Source organism: Sparus aurata, chromosome 20 (genome assembly GCF_900880675.1).
Source record: "Sparus aurata chromosome 20, fSpaAur1.1, whole genome shotgun sequence".
NCBI lineage: Eukaryota > Metazoa > Chordata > Actinopteri > Spariformes > Sparidae > Sparus > Sparus aurata.
This window is the reverse complement of record NC_044206.1, coordinates 6,399,770-6,418,482: the sequence shown is the minus strand read 5'-3', so window position 1 is coordinate 6,418,482 and position 18,713 is coordinate 6,399,770. Positions and strand designations below refer to the sequence as shown.

General features: G+C 40.9%; 1 protein-coding gene across 4 annotated transcripts in view; it reads left to right on the top strand.

The window, feature by feature from the left end:
* Positions 1–18,434, top strand: part of spag9b (sperm associated antigen 9b) — a 42,582-nt gene extending 24,148 nt beyond the window's left edge. For 2 of the 4 annotated variants that reach the window (XM_030399771.1, XM_030399773.1), the window contains 24 exons: positions 14–431; positions 551–641; positions 1,223–1,347; positions 2,667–2,724; positions 2,926–3,078; positions 3,173–3,230; positions 3,453–3,583; positions 3,941–3,997; positions 5,134–5,313; positions 6,163–6,292; positions 6,413–6,502; positions 6,677–6,838; positions 8,551–8,722; positions 8,869–9,078; positions 10,505–10,661; positions 10,997–11,125; positions 11,208–11,288; positions 11,380–11,447; positions 11,543–11,691; positions 12,585–12,756; positions 12,850–12,963; positions 13,313–13,492; positions 14,546–14,677; positions 14,768–18,434. In XM_030399771.1, the coding sequence (XP_030255631.1) occupies positions 14–431; positions 551–641; positions 1,223–1,347; positions 2,667–2,724; positions 2,926–3,078; positions 3,173–3,230; positions 3,453–3,583; positions 3,941–3,997; positions 5,134–5,313; positions 6,163–6,292; positions 6,413–6,502; positions 6,677–6,838; positions 8,551–8,722; positions 8,869–9,078; positions 10,505–10,661; positions 10,997–11,125; positions 11,208–11,288; positions 11,380–11,447; positions 11,543–11,691; positions 12,585–12,756; positions 12,850–12,963; positions 13,313–13,492; positions 14,546–14,677; positions 14,768–14,877 (3,327 nt within the window). In that variant the 3' untranslated portion in view covers positions 14,878–18,434. Of the gene's footprint in view, positions 1–13; positions 432–550; positions 642–1,222; positions 1,348–2,666; positions 2,725–2,925; positions 3,079–3,172; positions 3,231–3,452; positions 3,584–3,940; positions 3,998–4,117; positions 4,121–5,133; positions 5,314–6,162; positions 6,293–6,412; positions 6,503–6,676; positions 6,839–8,550; positions 8,723–8,868; positions 9,079–10,504; positions 10,662–10,996; positions 11,126–11,207; positions 11,289–11,379; positions 11,448–11,542; positions 11,692–12,584; positions 12,757–12,849; positions 12,964–13,312; positions 13,493–14,545; positions 14,678–14,767 lie in introns of all 4 variants that reach the window. The other 2 variants (XM_030399770.1, XM_030399772.1) reach the window with 2 other exon arrangements.
* The last annotated feature ends 279 nt before the right edge of the window (positions 18,435–18,713 follow it).

Sequence of the window (18,713 nt, the reverse complement as noted above, 5' to 3'; positions counted from 1 at the left end):
TCTCCGTCATCAGGATGAATTGTCCAGTTCGAACTGTGGAAGCTCCAAGTCCAGTTCTCCCGCCACCCAGGGAAGTGCCTCCAAAAGTGGATCGCCTGTGTCTTCACAAGCTGGAGGATCCAAATCCAACAGTCTCATGTCCTCCCAGGGCGGCAGCTCTAAAAACACCCCCACATCTACATACAATGCTAACTCTCAGTCCACCACACCACTATCTCCTCACGATGGAGTGTCAGCTGTCAGAGCTGGGTCTGCCTCTGCCACATCCCTATCTACTGCAGCCTCTGATGTCACCATGGAGTCTGTGGATATGCCGCTGCACGAGCAGGAAGTTTCAGACAGGCTCAACAAGAACCTGGACAGAAACAATGGGAAACCAGAGAGCAGTAAGAATATTACAGCGGTGCAGGAAGGACAACAGAGTCCTGATGGTCAGTAATGCAGTTAAAACACCATCATGTTAATACTAGACAAGTAGCAATTTGACATCAACTACCTGCTGTTTGAGTGAAGTCATTATTTTGTTTGGTGTCTCTGCTGGTTGTACTAGATGGAGCAGACAACCTGGAAAAGTCTGAGGTGCAGGCCATCATAGAATCCACTCCAGAGCTGGACATGGACCTTGATCCCAGAGGAACAAGGTACAGAACTGATGTATAGATATTTTATTATCATTAGTTTGTAACATTGACACCCGGTTGCATGTAGTGCAGGTGGTGTTTGAGGAAGCAGGTAGATGTTTCACTGAATCATATGACAAGCCAGTGTTTCCTACACATAGACTTTTCTTTGGCGGGCTGCTCAGGTTTATAAACAGACGCCAAAGTATATTTAGCAAACCATTTTAGCATCTTTTTCTTTTATTGTTATCCTACTGAGAGAACAACCCCATACGCAATCATATAAGTAGTGAAAAATATGCCCTCATTCTACTCCTCTAGGCTACTGATAATTGCATGCTCTGCAGAAAAACGTAGAGAGGGTCTCTAGTTTGAATCGCTGATAAGTGCCAGGTGTGGCATTGTGTGTATTGTGTGCATTCCTTTTCACATTATATTCCAAATCCAATCGGTATCCATTCAAAGAATTAGCTTAAAGCCATGTTCACATTTAGTGGGGGGGATGGTTATATTGCAATAACATGCTTCATTCACCATGATAATTATCATTTTCTCCTTCTCTCTTGTTTCACTTTCTCCCTCTATCTTCTCTGTCCATGCAGCACGCCTTCTAAAAGTGGCATTGAGAATCTTGCATTTGATCGCAACACAGAGTCTCTGTTTGAGGAGCTGTCGTCTGCAGGAAATGACATGATAGGAGACATGGACGAAGGAGCCGACCTGCTGGGTAAGATGCCTCACTCTTTCCTTACTTGATACTATACAGCGTTTCCCCTAGTGTGGAGCTATAGCAGTTGAGATGTTGTTGGCAAAGTGCGGCGTCAGAGAAGTTTCTGTCAGTCTGCGAACAGCATAAAGGTTGTAAGTGCATAAAGTATAGTGAAATTTCTTTTTTTTCACTCGTCTGAAAATTCCCCAAAAAATGCAGGGACAAGATCTGCTTTGGAGGGGATAATTACATGATATTCTCTCAATTCCTGAAGGGAAAACCAAATGTAGTGCTGGAAGAACAATGAACACTGAACACCCTGGCAGCTAAGCAAAACTGCATAGCAACTGCAAACACTGCTAGTTGTGTTTATGGGGGAATTCATACTTTCCCAGGAAGGAGGCTCTTGTCCCCCTGGGATTTACACCTGTGTGATTTAACAAACCATTTTTAGTTTATGTGTGACCACTATCACCCACTAGGTGACCATATACATCCATTGGATGCTAGCGACTGACTGTCACTCATTCTTACGATTATTCATACAACTGTCTGTTTTTCTAGAATTAACTTGCATCGCTGCAGTGTTTTATCATCAAGTGCTAATTTACTTGAATTTAACAACATTTTCAGTGGTAGTCTCTCATGATACCTGCTATATGAAGCGTCCATAGTGCCAAATAATATAGACTGTAACAGATAAAACGCATGGATAAAATTCCTTCTCTCCTCTTGCCTCCCCCCCCTCCTTTCCTCCCCTTCCTTGCCCTTGCCTCTCCTCTTGGAGAAAAAAAAAATCAGCAGTGGTGGTCACATATCGCCAGCAGAGGTGCGCTGCTGCTAGATGCATATAGTGGAAACACTGCTATAATCTCAACACAGTCAACAATTTTCTTCCCCTGCTGTATTTTCTGAATTGTTTTTTTTTTCCTGGCTGCTGAGCATTATCGTCCTTGCAGATGAGTTTTCCGGTGTGTATCAATAAATTCCCCTCAGATCTTGTTACCAATTCCTTATTCTCAACATTTGTGTTCCTAATTCTGTGCTTATTTCCCTCTGTGACTTCTTTATTTACGTACAGAGTAGATTAGAGTGGTGCTACTGTGTTGTGAAGGGCGGTAATACCATAATAGACTGGTGATTCATATGAGACCATTTAACTTATTTAGTCTTCCATCATCTCTTGCATGGCTCTCAGACTACAACTTTCTCGGTAAGACTGTGAGAACAATAAGATAATATGTAGGATAGATCTCTATCCTTTTCCCTTTCAATTCAGAGCAAATGAGTAGAGGAAACATTTATCTTGTATTCTCATTATTGGTGATCATTTTCAGGTATGGGTCGCGAAGTCGAACATCTTATCCATGAGAACACCCAGCTGCTGGAGACCAAGTTAGTACTAATTTGTAAAACTACTGAAGAGTTAATCTTTTTTTCTAATGTAATCACTGGGGATTTAACTAGTACATGAATACATCAAAACATAAATAACCTTCCTGTCGTATTATTATGAAACAGGATGCTGCCACCCTGTGTTTAATATGGATCTTAGACTAGAAGAATGTTAATGTTCATGTATTCTTTTGTTTCTAGAAACGCTTTGAATGTGGTGAAAAATGACCTGATAGCACGCATGGATGAACTGACATGCGAGAAGGAGGGCCTGCGAGGTGAGTTAGATGCTGTCACTCAGGCCAAGACCAAACTGGAGGAGAAGAACAAAGAATTAGAAGAAGAACTCAGGAAGTGAGTCACTGTTAACTATCCGCCACTCTACACATTGAATCAAGTGTATACTGTTGAAAGATGGAGGCTAAAGACTTTGTTTACTCACTTGTAGGATTCGAACTGAGCTTGAGGAGGCCAAACAGAATGTCAAGCAAGACAACGAGGATGATGTAAGCCCTTGATTAAATTTCTGAGAGTGTATCGGATTAGGAGAATGCTACCTTAACAGTGAACCTGTTTTAAATAACTAATATTTCCATTGCAATGCTTCCTTTCTAAAAGCTTCATGGCCATCATATTAATCTGATTCATTCTAATTTTAAATGTACTGTATAATATGCACATGTATTGAGTAGTGGTACAGGCATATCATACTGGTTTTATGTCTGCAGAGCGATGTGCCAACAGCACAGAGAAAGCGCTTCACCAGGGTGGAGATGGCCAGAGTCTTGATGGAGAGGAACCAGTACAAGGAGAGGCTGATGGAGCTGCAGGAGGCTGTCAGATGGACAGAGATGATCCGGTAAGACAGGAAGCACAGAGGCTGCAAGAAGTGGACAATATGAAGTAATGCTGAAGAAACGGAAGACAATATATAACTGTGGTCCCTTCTGATAGAAATGATTTTAAATAGGCAATCGTCAAACTTTTTACACAGTGCTTTGATTTGTTCATGAAATACAGCTGCAATTTAATATAATTCCCTGGTTCCTGTGTCTTGATCCTTGACACACACATCCACACAGAGCGTCCACAAAAGACATACTGTACAATAAAAGCTGTCAGAGTGTGGTTTGATGTTTCACAGAAAACCGAAGATTTGTCTATAAAAACCCTATTAAAACATTCAGTTTAATTAAAAGTGAATTGTCTTCTACAGGGCCTCAAAGGAGAATCCAGCTCTTCCAGAGAAGAAGAAATCCAGCCTCTGGCAGTTGTAAGCTTCTCTTTTCTTTTCACCTCAGCTCTTGGATACCATCCGACTACAAGGACTGTTATTTATGTGTTTCGTTTTGCTTTTCTTTTGTATTCCATGTTGTATGGATGATTCCTCCAGCATGTAGGTAAATCGTTGACATGTTAACGGTGTCTAACTTGACTTGGCTTCTGTTATTTTCATCATGACAACAAAGGAGAGCCAGCCAGGAAGCTCTGATCTCAGATCTGAGCTGCTTTGCTGCCACAACTGTCTTTAACTCTTTATTCGAATAATGTATTATGCATAAAATGTGAAACATTTCAGAGAACTGAGGTTGGAAGAAAACCCTTTCCTTAATAGAGGAATTAAATCTGACTTGTTGTTGTGACCCCGGCTCTCCTTTCTTGAGTGTCATAAGGAATGAGTTTGGTTTGGACTGAAGGACATTCATTCGGTGGCAGGTTTTTGGCATCAAGAATGGGACATCTGTGTGTAAGAGAAGCAAAATCTGATAAATCTACCATCTCTCCTGCCCTGTTTCTGTGTGTCCCTCTATATTCTACCTGATGTTGTGGTGTCTGTGTGCAGGAGGTGTGTTGGGAACAGTGCTATGGAGATGAGAGGGAAGTTAGGAATATGGGTGGAGTGTGTTGGTTAAACAACGCAAATATGCTCATAAAGATAGAACTACCAAAGCCTATTTCTTATCTTTAAGTTATAGATGACTGATTAAGTAATCATTAGAGACATGCTTAACATGTGTTGCTATATGTATGTATATGTAAACACGTGTAATGTGATAAACACAGTGTGATCTGAGTTAGGTGCAATTAAGAAGCGTTCTTGTCCAGTGTTCTGTGTTGCTGACTAATGTCCTAGTCAAGTACAATATTAACCCTGCCCTGCAGCACTGTAGGAGGACAGCTACTCTGATGCATTGCTCTTTGTAAGACGGGTCAATTGAGTCTAGAATTCAATGTCTAATTGCGACCTGTGTGAAAGCTGGCATGGTGTGTTGGCATGGGAAAGGTACCTCTTTACCCTTAAATGTTCCTCTGCTGCCGGAGCTACTGCTTGTGTCCACCCCTCTATATGTTTGTCCGTCTGCTTTCTTTTTCTCTTTCCTCCCCACTTCCCCATCCTTACACCTCCAGTTTCAGCCGTTTGTTTAGTTCGTCGGGCGCAGCAGCCAAGAAGCCGGCAACTGAAGCCCCGGTGAACGTCAAGTACAACGCACCCACCTCTCAGATTCAGCCATCCGTCAAGAAGAGGAGCAGCACCCTGCAGCAGCTGCCCACTGACAAGAGCAAAGCCTTTGATTTCCTCAATGAGGAGTAAGTCGGACAGTAAAAACATGTAATGCTGAGGCACTATTGATTGGGAATAACAGGCCACTCGTCAACTATCTACACCTCTAAAAAGGATATGAGACTTTAATTAAACTTTAAAACAGCTTAACCAGAGATTGCATGAGAAGCTGGGTCTCAGTGGACACACCAACAGGAGTTTTTGACAGCAGATATGTGTTTTTAGCCTAAATTAAAAGGCTACAATACACATAACTAAATATAACCAAAGCTAACGAACTAAACTATTAAGAATTGTGACCTCACAATCTGTAGGCTGTAAACAATGTACAACCCAGTCCATAGCTTCTCAAATCACCTAGAAACCACGGTAACACTTTGTTTTAATTTTGGTCAACTCAAAATGGTCAACTCTCACAGGCATAAGCAGGCACTGCCTACTGGGTTTCTGCATTAGCTCTGCTGATGTTTTTGCAACCATAGCTGTCCTGAGGATGTGGCTGTATAGTTGTGACATTACAACATTACAAAATGTTAACTGCTTCTTTACAGGCACAGTTTTTGAATACAAGCTGGGTGAATTTCTCCATAGACTGAGCATTTTGACACTTTTAATATTATTAGTATAGCATATAAACATGCTGTGCAATCAAATAAGAAATGGGAATCTCACTTTCCACAATGTGGGACCTTTAATGTCAACACCTTTAATTAATAATTAAAGGTAATTTATTCTTTCCTGACCAAAAATACAGGTGTGAAAGCACCCACTCAAAAAACTGCTCACCATAACTGTCTAAGTTGAAGTTTTATTTTTTAAGCCTGACTATCCAACAACAGACATCTTTGTCAGTGAGCTGCTGTTCTTTCCTGCAGAGTGGCAGCTGATAATGTGGTGTCTAGGCGAGAGCAGAAGAGGGCTCAGTACCAGCAGGTCAAAGCCCACGTCCAGAAGGAGGATGGCAGAGTGCAGGCTTATGGCTGGAGTCTGCCTAAGAAATACAAAGTAAGGAGATGAGTGATGGTACTTAAGATGTGTTCAGATGAACGTTCAAATATTGTGATCAAAAGCTATAACTGAAACAAGTTGTAATGCAGTAGTGCTGTTTTTATTTTATTTTTCTAGGCCAATGGTGGTCAGGCAGAGGGTAAGGTGAAGAATCTACCTGTTCCTGTCTTCCTCAGACCACTGGATGAAAAAGATGCTTCTATGAAGGTATTTCCTCCAGCTTGTTGGTGTAATTGCTATTCTTTTAACCAACACGAGAACAGTAATGTTGGTATGTTCTGACTGAAGGTGTTGGTAGCTTTTATGTACTTTGTCTAAGCAATGTTAGAGGGATGCAATGATATATCTTATTGTATTTGACTGTTTTAACTGTGTCTTTAGCTGTGGTGTGCTGCTGGTGTGAACCTTTCTGGAGGTAAAACCAGAGATGGAGGTTCCATCGTAGGAGCCAGTGTGTTTTACAGTGATGTGCCTGGACCAGAGAGCCCTAAAAAGAAAATAGGGTCTCAAAGCAGCCTTGATAAACTGGATCAGGAAATTAAGGTAGACACACAGATTCTAGTTGTTTCATTGTCTTATTCCATGAGGTGATAGAAATAATCATATGGTACCTAGAGCTATGAAGACACACACTGACATACAACAGGGGTCTCAAACTCCCGGCTCCCTCTTTTCCACCCGGCCTGCAACCTGATGTCAAAAATATAATATAATTCGACCTGCAAAATTATTATTATTATCAACAAATTGACTTTTATTTGGAAGTAAAGTTGTCACAGGAAATATGTGTTCAGTTGGTACCATTGTCGTTCATCAAAATGCTTCCACAGAGCAAAACAGTGTTCAATTTCAGCATTTTTTGACAGTGGATCAATTTTACATATGTCTGGGACTAGTGTTGCAAGTAATTGTAATTAAAAGTAATGTTGTTGGGGTAAGCCCAACTGCCGGAAATGACTACTGGGACAAGCCTAGTTCAAGGTGTAAATCAATTATTTATTAAAAAAACTAGTGCGTACAGATGTCTGCCAGGTGTCTTGCAAGACAGTGTTTCCCTTAGGATGGAGCCGTAGCAGCGGAGGTGTAACACATTTTTCTTGTACATTTTCAGTAGTACATCTGGGAGGTTTCTATCAATCTGCTAGCAGCTTAAGGGCTGCATGTACAGTACATAGGGGGTGTGATGAGCCAGCTTTTTAAACTCATCTGAAAGTTCTAACATGTAGGGCCAAAATCAGTTTTGTATGGGACAATTGTCCTAGCTAAGAAAAATTTCATTGCTACTGCAAACACTGTTAGTTGTATTTACAGTGAAATTTTTCCCAAGATGAAGGGGGTCATGCTCCCCTGCCCCCCCCCTGGGATATATGTCTATGTGATTTGACAGTTATTATTTAATGTGTGTTCCCTGTCACCCACTAGGTGACCATTTACATCCACTGGGTGTGGCTAGCTGTCAGTTTTTCTTAAAATATTAATTCTTTAAACTCCTTTTTCTAAAGTAACCTTGCATCAACAGTGTTATATTATCTGTGTTAATTTACTTTAATTCAACATTTTCAGTAATAAAATACCTTACATTTATGATGATCTTTTATGAATACTTATTGATTATCATGAATTTCTCTACGGAAATCTGTCAACTGTCATTGATTTGACACTTGTGGCATCACAGTGCCCCTCACGCACAGTAAGTTGGCCTCCAAGGTTGAAGATAACAGTCATTCATGTAGAATGCCTACTGTCTTTATATCAACATGGATCAACCAAATGTTAATTTCACAAATTAGAATTATGACTGCTTTGGATGTAATGTCACTGTGCGAGTTGCAGGACACTTTTTTCCACTCCTTCTGCAAGAATGATTGTCATAAATCATGTTTATCATTGCTTGCTTAGTGTTGACTTTTTGCCTGATGCTTGTTGCTATAATCGTTTACAAGCTTATAAGCTTTACACTTACCTGATAACGTAAGCAGACAATATCAGCTCATTAATATGTTACATTTTTGTACTAATGCGTGTGTGTGCGAGTTGATGTTGGTATGAAGCGTCAACACAACGTTGTACAACAAGTACAACACTAGTTTCTAAAGGTATAAGTCCTCTCCTTTTTAAGCTTTACTGACAAGAGTGAGAAAGCGCAACATATAAGTAGGCGTCCTCCTGTGAGATGACGGTACCAGCAGTGGCAGAGTTTGAGACTCATGACATATGCACAAAATCTCAATCTCAGTGTCTTGTTTTGTTTGCAGGATCAACAGAAAGAGTTGCGGCAGCAGGAAGAGATGTCGTCGCTGGTTTGGATCTGTACCAGCACCCAGGCCACCACTAAAGCTGTCGTGATTGACGCCAACCAGCCTGGAAACATCCTGGAGAGCTTCTTTGTGTGCAATTCCCATGTCCTATGCATCGCCAGTGTACCAGGTCAGCAAATGAACACATGTGCACATGAAGTAGGATCTTTTTACTGATGTCTGTGGGCAGAGCATTTGTTTTACATTCAGTGGAATTGCACCAGTCATGAGGAACTGAATGTTTTCTTACTTGTGATTATATTTGTCTTTGTTCAGGTGCTAGAGAGACTGACTACCCTGCTGGTGAGGAGGTAGCTCCAAACTCTGAGACTGGTCCTGCAGGAGATGGCAGTTCACAACCAACCAGTAGTAGCTCAACAGGTTGCGATGCCGTGCTGGGAGGCATCACTGTTGTTGGCTGTGAAGTTGAAGGGGCAGCAGCAGTTCCTCAGACAGCCACCAGTCCAGGAAAAGATGGAGAAACTGGTCAGAGATGTTAACAGTATAATCTCATTAGACCTAATCGTATTTGTTGTTGGTGATGAGGGCCTGTATTTATGACTTATTGACTAATAAGCCATTCACATTGGGCTATAAGTGGTTTGAGTTTTTGATAAGCCACTTTCAAGATTGTTTACAAATTAAATACACGTGTAAGTTATGGTCAGAATTTTAGTTTAAAACATCCGAAAAATGTTTAAAACATTATTAACAGAATGTGAAGAAAGAACAGTGTTGATATTTTGTCAAAAACATTTATGTATTGTATTTAGGAGATGTCCACTGAAGTTAGCATACTGATCAGCCATCCCCAGACCGCTGTGTCTCATAACACCACTTCACACCTCAAAAACTGTAGTTTCAGTTGGGAGATGTGTACAAGCTGCGATTTAGCCTTTTGGTTGAATAAGTCAACAACATTAACTCAACTAAAATAGAGAGAAATCAGAAATTAAAGAGATTAGAGTGAGGAGTCTTCAGTTCAGAACGTTTCTATATAGCTCTTACTTCAAGGCCTTGGGGTACATTCACATGAACTCTGGTTGTGTGGCGGTGTAGGGGTGTCAGTCTGTGGTCCAAGTGTGTGAGGTGTTGAGGACAAACGAGTCTGTTTGGCAAAATATTAGGCAGGGTTCCCCATCGATGGATTGAAATTAAAAGTAAACAACCAGGATGCCAAGCAGATCATTAATGTGTGTTTTAAACTGGGGCACAGGATCCAACTGAGTGATCACAAATGAAATCATGTTACACAGTGAAATGTCGGTTGCTTACCCTTTGGAGCATTTAGCCATGCTAAATAATGTGCCCTGCTCCTGAACCCTTCTGCTCTGCCTCTGATCTGCTGTCATGACTCAGTGATCTCTTGTCTTAAAGTGGTGCAAAATGCCAAACTGACTGAATACACACAACACATTACATTACAATCCACTGTGGTTTCAGTCATTCATGCTGCAGGTTTGATTGGCAGTTTATGTGACGGGCCACAGAAATGTGACGTCGGGCTGCGATTCTCCAAACGTTGAGTTGGCTTCAGCTATTTCATAACGGGCTGCATTTTTTCTGGAGCCCCCAGCGGCCAGCACCACCATAGCCAAAATGCACTGCCCTCATTAAAATGAATGCCATCATGCCTGATCCAATGCGAGTCCAGCCTTAAAATAGAACCAAAAATGTGTTACTCTGAGAGCTTTAAGCCAGTTGGGACTAATCCCAGACTATGTTTTGATAAAGCAGAAATGCATTCAACCTCATTTGGGCATGTGATCAAGTGAAATTGGAAAAGATGATGTGATGACTGTCAGTTCTAAAGCACATAAAAGAAAGAGACATGCGTCACAATCTCTGGTTTAGTGAGGGAAGGATATGCTTCATATTCTGGCACATCCAGTAAAAATGATTCTCTGTACAGACTCCAGACCAGCAGAAGAAGCAACAGAGGCGACAGAGGCCAGCGCAGGGCCTGAAGACCACAGGGAGAGCCTGAGGGAAGCCTACACAGAGCACATCTTCACTGATCCACTGGGAGCTCAGCAGACTGCAGAGGCTCTGTCCAACTACTCTCAGAGGTAACATCAGGAGGCCCGTTACCCAACACAACGTTATTACCATTCAGTCTGTTCCACTACATTGCCAATTTTATCAGTACAACTATTAACAAACCCACTGAGCAACGACATCTAATTGATGTAAACCACATAATGTAATACATAATTGTGTGATTGTAGATTAGTTTTGTACTGAATTAATGTCAAATACCTTTGTTACATCACTGGATGGCTGTGTGTGTTTTGACTCTTTATAAGGCTAAGAGCTACACTTGTTTGTTTCCTTGTTTATTGACTGAGTATGGTGACATCAGATTGGGACTTATTCACTCTTTTTGTGTGTCTCTGATGACCAGGGAGAGTGACCTAGTAAAAGATGGTGTGAGTTCAAACCCCACAGCAGAGGAGCAGGACCTGATGAGGGAAGAGGCTCAGAAAATGAGCAGCGTTCTGCCCACCATGTGGCTCGGAGCACAGAACGGATGGTGAGTGTAGAATGTGCATTTCACTTACTGTATGTATATGGCCAGAATTCGAGAAATCTAATGATTGAGTTTGTGATTCTAGTGTGTATGTGCACTCATCTGTGGCTCAGTGGAAGAAGTGCCTCCATTCTATAAAGCTGAAGGATGCTGTGCTCGGCATAGTGTAAGTAGAGTGAAATTAATGATGGATCTTCCTCTTTTTTTTATATATATGCAGCATGTGGTTTTTTTAAATGTTCGTGTCTGTCCCACAGGCATGTGAAAGGGCGTGTATTGGTGGGTCTCTCTGATGGCACTTTGGCCATTTTCCACAGAGGAGTAGGTGAGGGAATACAAGTGTCTTCAGATAAACAAGTCAAATCTAACTGATGTAGCATGTTTCTGCAAATCTAACCTTTGACTTCTTGTTTGTGTCAGATGGACAGTGGGACTTGACCAACTACCACCTGTTAGACTTGGGGAGACAACACCACTCCATCCGCTGCATGACAGTAGTACACGACAAGGTGTGGTGTGGCTACCGGAACAAGATCTGTGTGGTGCAGCCCAAAGCCATGAAGATAGAGGTAGAACTTATCCCTCACTCATTGATTTGAATGCATATTAGTGTGTCCAATTTAGAGTTCTGCATGACTCAAACCCCCTTTTTTTAAAAATCTGTTTCCATAACATACTCATAATGTTTCCACAATATCTTCACCTCCCCCAGATTATTAGGGATTTTAAGAAGCTCCCATTTTGCAAGTTTTTGCTCTGTGGGCCACAGCTCACCTGAAATACATCCCATCATGTTGTTATTGCTGAACTCCATTCATTTAGAAAGGCAGAATAGAAGCAAAGAAATTCAGAATTATTTTATTACTGTCAAGGTTTTATTGAGGCAGGAAACAGTTTTGTTCAACCTCGCTCTGTCTCAACTTCACTTGACAGTGTGATAGTAATAAGGGCTGACCCAAAACTTTTACTGTTGCCAAGTTTTTTTTCTGGAATGCAAAAGACTAATAAGGAGCAAGACATGGAAATCTTCTGTGGCTTTTAATTAGTCCTCAACACCAGCCAACATAAAAAAAAACAGGTGCCTGCACATGATATAAGTGCACAGAACAGTATCCTCAAGCGGAAAACCATATTTAGCAAAGAAGACTTTGTGCTCCAAATGCAATCCACGATTACAGGGGCTAAGACAAGTGCAGGCTTGACTCTCCGTATGCAAGCTCAACACTCCCTTGCTTTTCAGGTTGACTTTTAAGACTTTAAACGTGTGGATGTTTCATCTCAGCATTTAAATAAATAATGACTGTCAGTTTGGTTTCTCAAAGCTCAAAATATTTGCAGGAAATTGTCACTGAAGCTTCAAAGCACTAAACATGGTTTACTGGACAGCCCTGATAATAATGTTGTTCCTCCTGCACTCTTCTTACACTCGTCCGTATCTGCGTATTCTCATTTCCTTTTGCAGAAGTCATTTGACGCCCACCCTCGTAAGGATAGCCAGGTGCGTCAGCTGGCGTGGGATGGCGATGGTATCTGGGTGTCCATCAGACTGGACTCCACTCTCAGGCTGTTCCATGCTCACACCTTCCAGCACCTTCAGGACGTTGACATTGAGCCTTACGTCAGCAAGATGCTGGGTCCGTTCATAACACAAGTATTCACCCTCAAGGATACACACACAAAACACTCAGATTTGGTTTTGAATGTGTCCTTTATACCTTTTTCTACAGGTACAGGAAAACTAGGCTTCTCTTTTGTGAGGATCACAGCTCTCATGGTGTCATGTAATCGTCTGTGGATCGGCACTGGCAATGGAGTCATCATCTCCATCCCTCTGACAGAGAGTAAGTTCACACTGACAGATGTTTCTCCTTATTCATTTTTTAGAGGGTTAGACTCATTTGGGGACACGCATTCACACTGCACAGTTCTGTAGAGAAATGTTTTCACCTATCTTCATGTTCTTCTATCCACCCACTACAAGTTAGTACTGCAGAATATTAATACTGAATATTTGGTTTTGTAATTTTGGATGGTATTATGCTTATAATACATCCAACAATCATATCGCATAAGTTACACTTCAACATGATTAATTAAACAAAGAGCATTCTGTGTCTTGAAATTGATTTATTTGTTTATAAAATTTGTTTTGCCTCCATCGTTTCTCTCATATTTCCTCCATTCCATCAGCTGCCAACAAGGTAGCCAAGACAGCGAGCAACCAACCAGGAAGTGTAGTTCGTGTCTACGGGGATGACAGCGGTGACAAAGTGACAGCTGGGACATTTGTTCCATACTGCTCCATGATTCATGCTCAGCTCTCTTTCCATGGCCACAGAGATGCTGTCAAGTTCTTCACAGCTGTCCCAGGTAAACAGTCCACGTTGTTATTTCTAAACTTTGCTCTCCAACTCTTAAGATTTTAGCAAACTTTTTAGATGCACCTCATCTTTCCTTCATGATGGATGTTATTTTCCATTTAAAACATTTAGGAATAGTTGTGAAAAGCTGTCCATTTAGTTGTTACTGACGTACTCTTGCGATATGTGATGAAAATGATTTTAGCGTAATATCAAATGAGTTAACACTTGCTGTGATTACATGAAGAATATGTCTTCATTTGAGATGACGCTTATTAGAGATTCCAACGGAACTCTTTTCATGGATTCTAAAGGAAGTGATCCAGTAAGATGTGTGTTTATATGCCCGAAGGCACTGAATCAGAATATAACTTTTTTGATATGCACAAAGTGCTTCCACTCACTGTGAAGGGTCAAATCCCCAAGAAATTAACACTTTTCAAGATGTACTGCAAACAATATATGAGGTAATTTTTTTTCTGGTTCAGTGTTTTCTGACTTAATCTTTTGAAGCAGTTGTGTGAACAACTAGTGGTTTCGAGCCTTCTGACCATTAAGGCGTTTAATCTATACATCTGTTAATATCTCCAACGAAAAAGTTGAATCGGCCAGTGACCAGTTCTGTTTTGCTTATGCCACATACGCGGAGAGAACATAATTATTTTGACCAGAGAAATTATCAGATTAAGAGCTAAATTTTTCCATTGAACAGATTATCACAGGTTTATACACTTTTTGATATCTGATCAGGCCAGATCGGATCAGTCTTCTCCGAGGTGGTTACATGAGCCGGTTTTTATTGTGATTGGGCTATTAATCTGATTATTAGTGGATTAATGGGATCCATGTAAACAGAGACCTTCTATATATGTATAAAATGTTAGGGGGGGGGGGGGGGGGGGGAATGGTTTGCTTCTCATACCATGGAATGCAGATTAAAACTAGTGTGCCAGAGAACTGAGATATCATTAAATACAGTACACAGAAAAGACGGTCTGTGCCAAAAAAACACAATCTGGACTTAATTGCTGTTATTCACAGTTTCATGGCTCTGTGCTTTTAGGTCACGCTATTCCATCTGTGTCCTGTGGAGGAGAGGCAGCAGGTGACAAGGCAACAGATGCCACAACTCAGGAAGGAACCAAGTCCATGTTGATGATGAGTGGAGGAGAAGGCTACATCGACTTTAGGATGGGTGAGTTAGCTACATGTAATAGATAAAAACATCCCTGTAATCACTGCAGCAGATCCTAGAGACAAATAGGATGTCTCTGTGTGTGTTTAGGTGATGAGGACGGTGAGGTGGAGGAAGGCGAGGACCCCCCAATGAAACTGCAGGGTAAAGCCGAGCGCAGCCACCTCATCGTCTGGCAGGTCCTGGCCAACGAGGACTGAGGACTGAACTCTGACCCGGGGTTTGATTTGCCTTTTTCTTTAAACTCTGCTGCCATGCAGGAGGAGTTCAGATGGACGACTTCCCTCTGCAGGCACGAGTTTGATCAGCACTTTTTTTCTTCCTCACACCTGAACAATAAGAGTGAAACAAGCAAAAACTGCTCTGAGAGCTACTCAGTGGTAAACTGGACTGGAGCAGTGCAAACAGATTCAACTGCATGTTATCGTTTTATTCTAAGTTGTTTGCTCTTATTTGTTCTTTTTTTTATATATATATTTTGTGGATTTGAATTACAATCTGTTATTATGCCTCTTTCATTTTAATATTATTTGAGGTAAAGCTGTTATTGGCTACAGAACTTTTAGTTTGTTATATTTGCTCAGCAGATACAATGAATTTTACTCCATACATTTCCAGTTCCCCTTCACTTATTGTATGCCCATGCTGAACTAGACCTGATTCTAAATCAGTTGGTCAGACCTGAAAATAATCACCGGTGAGCTCCCTTATTGCCATTCAATAATGTAAGGCTGGTGCAACCATGTGGAAGCAAGTCATGTGGGATTCTGGACCGATTCCATGTTTTTCATCCTTTGAGAACTCCGCTTTTGATTGTATGCAAGTCAGATTTAATTGATCGCCAGTTTTCTCTTAGTTGAATGCAGTTCATCAGATTCATGTGGTTGGTATCTGTTTGAGCAGAGGATGGCTCCATATTTATCATAATAGCCTAGATGTTGTGCTCCAGTTTATGCCTCTCATGCATGTATTACTGTTACATTTCAGTCAAAGAGCTAAGCAATCTGATTCCTAAAACTGGCAATCTTTTGAAAACCCAGATTGATTGTTACCATTGTTCTGGATATGTTCCCAAAATCCTTAAAGACTCCTCTCCTAACCATCTAAATGAAAAAATATTCCATCTGCTTCATAATAGAAAAAAAAAAATTGAACCATTTCCAATTCTTGAAATACCTTCAGTGCAGTTGTTAAAATACCTCCTGGGTTTTTAACCATCCATCACATTTATGGCCCCCTCAGGATGTATTATACTATTTGGTGATCCTCCAACTTTCCTATAGTGCCATCATCAGGTCTAAATGGATTTTCATTCAAGACTTCTGACCAAACACCTGTAAAACTAATGACACTCCCATCAGCCCCAACCCTAATGTTAGCATTAACCCTAGATAGTGAACATGGTTAACAAAATACCTGCTCAGTATTTTCATTGTCCACATGTTAGCATTAGCATTCAGCCCAAAGCATTGCTGTGCCTAACGCTGCATTCCAGTCAATGTCAGTAGTCGGACTGGGAAAGCGATTATGGTTGATACTTCCGGTGCTCAGTGGAGATCACTGCTAACGAAGTATCAGAATAACTGACACACTAGTGGCACTTTCAGCTCTTTAGCAGCGTTAGCTAAGTGGGCTAAGCAATAATTATAGTGTTAGTAGTATTACTCGATGAAGATAGCAACCAAGATCTCTGAATGTATGATGCAACTTACCAATCACTCTAAGAAAGAGGATTCATGTGCTGTTAATATGAAAACACTGGTTCTGGTAATGCTGGAAGTAACACCTGTAATTCAAGGAATCATATGTGTTAGGAAAAAAGTGGATACATTTTTACTTCACTGTACTTTGTTACTTACCAACATATCTGCATATTCTATTCACTAGACCTATACAATCACAGTCATCTACAAATACATTCTACCACCTCTCCATGGCTGCTGCCATTGTTGTTTGATGTCAGACAACTGCTCCCATACGAAGTCGGGGTAGAGGGATTTGCCCTGAGGTTACAACTTGGAGTAATACCAGTAGGAGGTCAGACCTTTTGGAGTTTCAAGTTATCTGGAACGCAGCATTATGCCAGCTAAACACTAACAGGCTCGCATTTCCATAAGCTCCACTGTGCACGAACACAGCTTCGCACAGCAGCAAATGTAAATATATACTGTTAGTCTTGTTCAAAGATCACCAGGTAATGCTTTTTTCAGAAAATTAGATGGTAAGCTTTGTGACTTGGATGTAACGACAAAACATGAGCAGTGCAAACTGGAGCCTAACTAACTCACTGACAAAATTCCATTCACAAAACTTGTAATGCAGCAGCTGCTACATCTACCACTACACACTGTAAATCTGTCCTCCTTTGAGTGAGTTATGAGTGGAATGCTGAAAAATCCACAGACTGGTATTAAATCCAACATTAATGCAGCATTCTGTCAGTCCTCTGCTCTCAGTCCACCCACACCCAGCTTGTAGACACTTTAAAAACATGCCTTCGGTATCAAAGTTTGAAAGGACTAACTTGTAGGCTTTTCAGGTGTGACAAAGTATTTATTTTTTCTTGAAAGAATGTGATGTTGGCTACCAAAGGTTAAAGAATGCGATGGATAGTTTGCTACATGCTGAAACGATTCTAGTGTCACATTTTAACATGGCACTCTCTAGCAGCGTGTTGGAGTCTGCCTCCATGCAGATAACATGCAAGTTTTTGTAACAGAAAATCCTGGTTAATAGATGAGATATATTTTTAGACTTTCATATTAGGAAATTGTAATATTTTCTACATATGAGAGAGGAGAACGTGCTTGACCTGTTACTATGAGAGGAAAGCAGCCACACTAAGGATTTCATAATCCCACTTTAATTTACTTACCTCGACATTTAGAGGTAAAAATTCAAACGTTAACATGTTTTGTTTTGCCACACTTCTCTCAGCAAATTGATTATTTCAGATGATGCTGAAAATCAAAATGTTCAAAAGTCTTTCTTATTAACTTTTCTTTTTTGTATTTCTTTTACACTGCTCTCTGAGTGCAGTGCACATTATGTTCATTTTGGGTATAATATAAGGCTGTGTGTCTGGTCTCTGTATACCAGTACTTTGTATTGAACAGTATCAGAGGAGGCATGTCCTCATCATCAGAGTGTGTGAGTATGTATGCGTGTGTCTCCTCTCTTCAGGAGGGGAGAGAAATGTTATTGCAGTTTAGCCATTGCAGTATTTATTTACAATGATTGAGCCTTTGCAATTCAGAATGTATCTTTGTACATTGAATATGAAAATATATATGATTATATATGTATGAAACATGAAAATGGTTTGGGGTTATTGCTTTGACAAACAGCTGTTGAAATGATATGAATCTGTTTTGGCGGGGTTAACCTTATCCTGCTATGCACTATGTCTGCAAGTGCAGAAGAGTGTGTGTGTGTGTGACTGGTTCGTTTGGTTGTTTGTTTTTAAGTAGACGCCCTGCAGCCTGTCCGCAGACCCTGACATTCAGTCTTCAGCTCCAATGCAGGAAAAAAGTGAAATTTAAGTCAGCAAGTGGGCAATTTCATCCCATCACAGCATGATGGAGAGTCACGCTCTCTCCAAAGGCTGGTATCATCCCTCTCATCTGCATACACATGTGATTGGCGGGGACTCCCTCTCTTCCCTGTTGCCAGTACACTCACCACCTTGTACTTCTGCAACATCTATAGCCTTACCTATTTTTTTTAACAATCAATTAAAACTTTTGTGGGCAAGGTTTGTCTGCTTTTAATGTTCATTGATCCACAGCTTCTATTTTTAGGTTTTGGGATTCACTTCAGATGTGAAGCTTGTCTTGCTGACTGTGACCTTGCGGCGCCACGATAGACAATCTCTGACCCATTAAAGGCATGTTTTTAAAATCAACACTACCAGTGAGATGAGGGTGAAATCAGGCAAAGTTCTGCCCTACAGGTTCCTCTTTACTGCTGCAATGAGAGCATGAGTCCAATTGTGATTTCTCTTTTTGACGTGGGCTGTACTTAAAATCTGACCTTT